At 32.7% G+C, this 6936-nt stretch overlaps 1 protein-coding gene across 1 annotated transcript; it reads right to left on the bottom strand.

Annotated features, from left to right (window-relative positions):
• Nucleotides 1-340: 340 nt before the first annotated feature.
• On the bottom strand, nucleotides 341-4880 carry LOC128548469 (uncharacterized). Its single transcript, XM_053523327.1, has 4 exons — nucleotides 4809-4880; nucleotides 2087-2329; nucleotides 1678-1827; nucleotides 341-1175 (listed from the first exon to the last, which is right to left on the bottom strand). The coding sequence occupies exons 2-4, from the start codon at nucleotides 2289-2291 to the stop codon at nucleotides 1123-1125; spliced, it is 408 nt and encodes a 135-aa protein (XP_053379302.1). The 5' UTR covers nucleotides 2292-2329; nucleotides 4809-4880; the 3' UTR covers nucleotides 341-1122.
• Between the last annotated feature and the right edge of the window lie 2056 nt (nucleotides 4881-6936).

Genomic DNA, 6936 nt, shown 5'->3' with positions numbered 1-6936 from the left:
TTACATGTATGAGCGATTGAACTTTAAAACAAATAAATTTATAGTATTCATTAAATTTAATGTGTAACAGTTGTGATTTAATTTCATATTTGTCGGACAATGAGAAAGATCAAACAAATACAATCTTTTTCATTTCTAGGAGTATTTGATGGATACTTACATTTTTCAAGAGTGCAGCTACATTTCTAAACTTCAATATGGCTGCTGCTATTTCTAGAAATTAACATTTTTTCATATCTTTTCGGCATTGATCGGATATTGAAAAGAAAATTCAGGAACTTCTGTTAATAAAAACTCAGACTGTTTCAAGTAAGATTTGTTTTCAACGATTCCTCCACATTAGGGTCCAACTTTATTCAACTTGAGCAAACAAGCATAATACAAAAGTTAAGAAATTATCACATGCAAAATATCTAAAAATAACTGGCAAATAAAACACTGAGCGCAAATGAACTCGGTATGATCTCCAACACGAATATGTCGAAAATTTCTTGCTATCTCGGATAATGTTTCTAATCCCGTCAAAAGTCCTTTTTATTGTTTGTAATTTCACTCCGTTTAATTCAAATTTGATACATTTCTACTTCTTTTGTGTCGAAGTAAATTTGAAGTCCCGTCTATATATACGTCGCAGTGTGTGCAAGTAAAACAAAACCTAAATGGAACCATAGTCATGCGATGAAAACAGAAGAATATCGACTTTAAATAAAAAGCATTTCGATTTGCTATACGTACGGCTAACGTATTTCTACTGGTGCTCACACACATATTACTCTAAAGCATTACCGGTTCCTCTAAATATGAAATGACATGAAAACTTCACGCAAATTAGGAATATCTTTATCATAAAACCATTTGCTATATATGTGCAGCGCAAGTGATACTTTTTTCTGTTATCTTTTTATCTAGATGTTAGGCTTTTTGAAGAACTTTCTGATACCTGGTACTTCGTTGTATGCTGGTGGCCGTCCTGAAACTTGACCATGTGCTGGCATTATGGCAAACACACTTGTACCAACATTACGTGCATCCATTGATGCTTGTCTGTGGCTTACACTTGATGGTTCCGCAGACTGTCGGATACTCACAGAACTAGAGGTGTTGATCTTAACATTTACTTTGTTACTTTGAGTACTGACTGGCGTGTATCAAACATCCTACGAAGCTGAAAAAAGCTGAAAAGTTGAAAACATTCAGTAAGTATTTTTCTTAGTATAAATTACAACAAACTTTGCCATTTCATTTGTTGACTACGCTGACGAGTGATCCTTATTTAAAGCTCCACTCCGATATATGCAATGATTATTGCACGCACAATTTTAACCGGGTTGTGACAAGTAGAATAGCTGTCACTATTCAAATTAATACAACATTAACTTGAAGTTAATTAACCGAGTGTAATTATGGTTCTTATTGGACTTAAACATTTGGTTGTGTAAATATTCAATTTGTAATAAATTGTGATAATAAAAAAGTTACATAACAAGAAGTTGTCGAAAAGTCGAGTATGCGTTCCTAAGTGCAGCGTTTTTACAGGCTGTCATAACATTAACAAATAACACACTATGGAATAAATAAAGAACTGTTAGAACACATTTTAAAGGAATAATTAATAAAAATGATAAAACTGCAAACTTATTAAATAATAATGTGTCTATTCTTTCAAAGAACAGTTACCAGAAACACCGTAGTACATCATTAAAACCGTAAATATCCCTGCACACCAGTCATCGCAGCAGCATGGTACATACAATATGCATTTGAGAGGCACAAATATGAAGCTAAACGCTGTCACTTCAAATATATAAACAGCTTCATCTTTTATCCCTGAAAGTTTAATTCATAGATTCGTTTTACGGTCAAAAGTAAATCGTTTTCTACGTAAACATTTAAATGAGCTTAAATGGTTGGGTAGTGATTTTAGCTATTGTAGAAACGATATTTATAACATTTTATCGACATAATTTAAATAAAAAGAAGTTAGACAGATTAATGAGTAGTAAAATGTGTTACTGCAGCAGTATTCTATATTTTGATAGAAAATGTAATGGATCTATAGCAAAAGAAAAAAAATTACATTAATTACCATGCCAGGTTACATCCCGTTCGTCGTGATAAATATTTTTGTTTGTTTCTGAAGCCCAGTGATTAGTGAAAAGACCTGCTGGAGTTAAAGCTTGCGTACTCAGTAAGAACAAGACCGCAAGTAAGCCAGAGCAGAAGTAAAGTGGTGTATAATCATCCCGTAGATCTTCATCTAGTGAATCTATGTCTGACATATCCAGAGCCATGATTTTATCTATCAGTTTTTAACAGACACGTGCTCGATCTAGAGAAAACAGGAATATATTCACTTATATAAGTATTTAATCACAGATCAACCAGGCGTACGATGCTACAAGCAAATCATTGCTCGAGCTATTTAAAGGGACTGGCCCCATGAGCGTTCGACAACAAACAAAAGCCTTTTGTTAGCTAGATTATTTGGAGAATTTGTTTTTTTTTTTCAGATATCTCGAAATAAATGTTAAACTGTATTTCGTAAGACGGGTTTAAAACATAATTACAGACAATCTGTATGTTACTGAAGCACATGAGAAACTGTTGTTTTTACAACATTTTACGCTGAAAATCAAAAAGCGTTGGTAACGCTGTACTCCTGATAAACTGTCGCGATTATGTATAATTATCTATCTTTTGTAGTTAGAATTCACTAACACTAATTCCACTATAGCATTATTGGTTACGGCGATGGAAAAATGTCTTTATTGCTGCGGTGGCCCGGGGGTTCGATTCACGGGGCGGTCATCTTATTTCCTTGATTTGCAATTTTAAATAAATATTTTATGAACAAAAACTCATATTCTTAAACTCATATTCTTTTGTTCATGATATGACCGACAAAACTTCAATTTAAAAGAATGGAAAGATTATTTTTAGCCAAATCTGGAGGTTAGTGCCATTAAGGTACACAGTTATCCCATCATATACAAAATATTTATGAAGCGACGTTCTGGTATAATTTAAGATTTGAAGGATTTTTTTTTTCTGATCTAGAAGATACATATGGTTTTGGATAATTACATTAAACTTAAAAATCATCTGCAAAAAATATAATTCATTGTTCAGTATTATATATATTTCTAAAGCTAAATATCATAAAGTGCCTAACCCATCTTTCCATTATATCAACAGATTTGTAAAATATATATTCATACGAAGTAGATAGTTGGTTGTAAAAAGTGTCGAAATGTCCTTAAAGTTGAATGTATATTTTGAATATGAAAGGGTCTAGTTGGAAAAGATCACAAAAATAATTTTTACAAACACTTTTTTAATGTTTTATTATTATTATTATTATTATTATTATTATTATGTAAATATTATTTCATGTTTTTCTTTATATAAAATTATAAGTTATAAGGTTTGATTCAAAGGTAATGGCACTGTGTCCATGGCGCATAATTTTATAGTTATATTGTCATGAAAATTGAATGATATTGGATGCTAACTCAATTTGGACTTTGCTTTTGATTCAAATATAATCAGCCCTTTAGTCCTGGACTGATGAGATCGCCAGATGATTGCCTACAAATGAGCAATCACTTATGCGCCTAATGATTTCAATTCCTCACAATCATTGTGATTTTTTATATAGCACAACCATCTATGCCCCTATGAATAACTTCAGTGGAAGAGATACATAGCCTGCTCAGAAATAACAAAACTTCCACATATCCGATTACACATTTTCTTATCCCGTAAGTTGCGCATTTTGTAGATTTGTGCAATCTGAGCTTTTTTTGAACCCTTATTTTTCCGTAACTTTGCTTTCTAGAACAAGACATACTTAGATATTTCGACAGACTGGCATCTGTCTTCGTATAGGTACTGACAAAATAACATGTAGGTGATACTCTATTTTGGAACGTTTCTTATTTTTCTCCTAATATTAGTACCATTGCAACATATCCAATAAGGGCAGTAATTCGGTCGAAAAAAAAATGCTTCCATGGTGTAGTCTGAAAAAAGTCCCTTATTTTTCCATTTTTGCGCAAATTCGTTTGGAACGAGTGCTTATATCCCACAAGTTCACTGCTAGAATACATCTTGCATAAGACGAAACAGTTTTTATGATTATGCTCGAACTATGGCAAGTTTTTACATCGAAACGGAAAGTAGGGTTTATTAGGCAAACAAGAGCAGATATGCGCCATTTTTAATGGGTAGCGCTGACCACAACTGACTGACATTTACATCTATTCAACCCCCTTTTTTCTTTTGATTGTTTCGTTAATTTATGACAGAACTTTTATGAAAAATAGGTGTGGGAAAAAGTGGTTCTATAAAGGTACGTAAAGACGATATGAAGGTGTCGTTTTTTATATGAGACAAAGGAGGATTCGAATAATTGACCTTCAACCAATATTAACAGCTTTTCGTACTCTCACACGAAATATAGTTCTTCAAAACCAAGTCCTTTTCCTCCCGCATTTGTCACAAAAAATTCGCGGGTAAAGCCATTTTTTTCGAACCAATTTAAGTATATGTACCTTTAAGATATAGTAAAAGTGAAAAACAATATATATATATATATATATGCACAAACTTAACAATTTCCGCAAATCATAAGTTTAACATCTCTCGAATATTTTTATGACAATTTCAAAGAATAGTTATAAAAGGCCAAGGTATTTGGATATGAACTTCTCTTGTTTCTTTTTCATTATATACGTCTGCCATTATTGCTTGTTCAACTTTCGTATCACAAATATTTTATTTTAAATTTAATCTAAAATCATACTTACTTTTACTAAAATCCCTTCTTGAATGTATTAGAAGACGTAAGAGATCGTATATACTCAGTGCTGCTTTGGTTCGACCGTAACGTTCCTAAAACAGCACTGTAGAAACTGTAAGTTAGAACTGGTTTTATATTTCAGAGATTAGAGAAAAGGGTAATAACTTTGATGTTAATTATCCTGCCTATTATATTGCAATTTTAATTAGTTAAGCTTATGAAGTAATGAAAATCCTAAAAAAAACAAAAACATTTTATTACAACAAAATACTTAAATATCTGAGAAAAGCTTGAACAGAAATGTACAACAGCTTTCTCCGAGATTTTTGAAATACTATAATACAAGTAATTAAAATATGTCTTCTTCATTTTCTAGGCTATGGAAGGCCGCTGCAACATGCTAATTGCTAATGCAGTTTACTATTTACCAAATGCTAAATGTTAATTATTGACTGTTTATAAAAATCGAGCTGAATATATATCAGTATACGAATGCATTTTTTTTTTAGATATTATTGGCCTGGTAGGGCATTATGTGTTTTTATATAATTAAAAGATGCATTCATTAGTAAAGATATATAGATCATTTACTCATAAACGTAAAGAATTTGACGAATAGCAAGATGCATTAGCTATTCGACAATTATTATTTAACATTAAGTATACATAGTATAGAACATTTGGAATGTAGCATTTGGCATTTAGTATTCAAGTTGGCATTTATGTGATTGGCATCTGGCCTTACCTATTTGTCATTTAGCTTTTGGCAATTAGCATGGCGCACCGGTCTTCCACTGTATGCATATAAACGTCTTTCCACTTTATATCATTAGAAAATATATGGTACTTAATCAGTTAATCAGTTTTTATCGTTTACTTAAGTTGAATAGCAGCAAAACATTAATTTTTGCTTATCATACAGAAATGGCAAAAAACACATTTTACTTTGACAGACCGGCACTATTTGCACAATGATATCTCTGCAAAACCTTGATACAATTAAATTAGTGCCATGGTTCTTTGGATCCTTTTCATAAAGTATTGGTGTAAGGAAGCAATTCTTTTTCAAAATTCAAATATCCGGGGCTACAAATGAAAGAGAACCCGACGCAGTTCGTATTGTGATAATTTATCAAATTAGCAGAATGCGTGACACCAAACCACGGTTAGAGCTCATAAAGCCTGATGACAGCCGTAAATGTGACTGAATTCGGCGTACAAATTAAGCTCTAAATAATACTCAAGACACAATCCATGTTACTACTTGTTATGTTATGTTTGTATTAAATTGTATCCACATTATTTGGGCATTCTGTAACCTCATACACGAAGCATCAATTTATTAGTCCTCTACTTGTTGAAAATCAGTTTCGGTGACTATAGAACTGAGATTTTCCGTTCGCCCGTACTTTCAAAATTTCGTGTCCGAACCAAAACTTTGTCACTCATCAAGGGATTTCATTAATACTTGGCACAAATATATAATAGCACCAGTCATTAAATGATTAAACGTTTCCGCTTGTTATGGTGAAAAGTTGTACCTGATAGTTTGAATATCGGACGGAAAAAATCTTGGTCTGCACCGTTCGCTATTCAGTCAGTTAATTTTCAGTGAACACCCGTTCGAATAATAAATGGTATTGCCGAAACTGAATCATAAACTAGTCTATTTTAGAAATTTAGCAGGGTAAAGGTTTTTTTCTATTTCAGCTCAAGCAGCCCCTACAAGTGACCATATGAAAAAAAAATTGAAAGAGAACCTTACAATGATGCAACAGACCAAGACTTGGAAAGATCCATCAAGCGGTTTATTAATTTGAAACAAGTTGTTTAAAAAAGCCCTCATCTGGACAGATTTCTGAGAGGACCTTACAATGATCCTACAGACCATGTCTGGTGAAGACCCATCAAGCGATTCACAAGTCGTTTAATTGTACAGTTGAAACTGGATATGTCAAACTTGCTGATCTCAAAATCACGGCTATTTTGAAGACACTTTCAAGTCCCGTCCCGAAAAACACGTGCACAAAATGCCATTTAAGTCGAACGTCGGTCATCTCGAAGTAAAACTCTCAATTCGAGATATCGAGTTTCAACTAAACATGTTTTAATCGGCTGTGTGGACTTTGATCCAC

The sequence above is a fragment of the Mercenaria mercenaria genome, chromosome 2 (assembly GCF_021730395.1).
Source record: "Mercenaria mercenaria strain notata chromosome 2, MADL_Memer_1, whole genome shotgun sequence".
In the NCBI taxonomy this organism is placed as follows: domain Eukaryota; kingdom Metazoa; phylum Mollusca; class Bivalvia; order Venerida; family Veneridae; genus Mercenaria; species Mercenaria mercenaria.
Note: the sequence above shows the minus strand (reverse complement) of the source record. Positions and strands in the feature narration are given on the sequence as shown.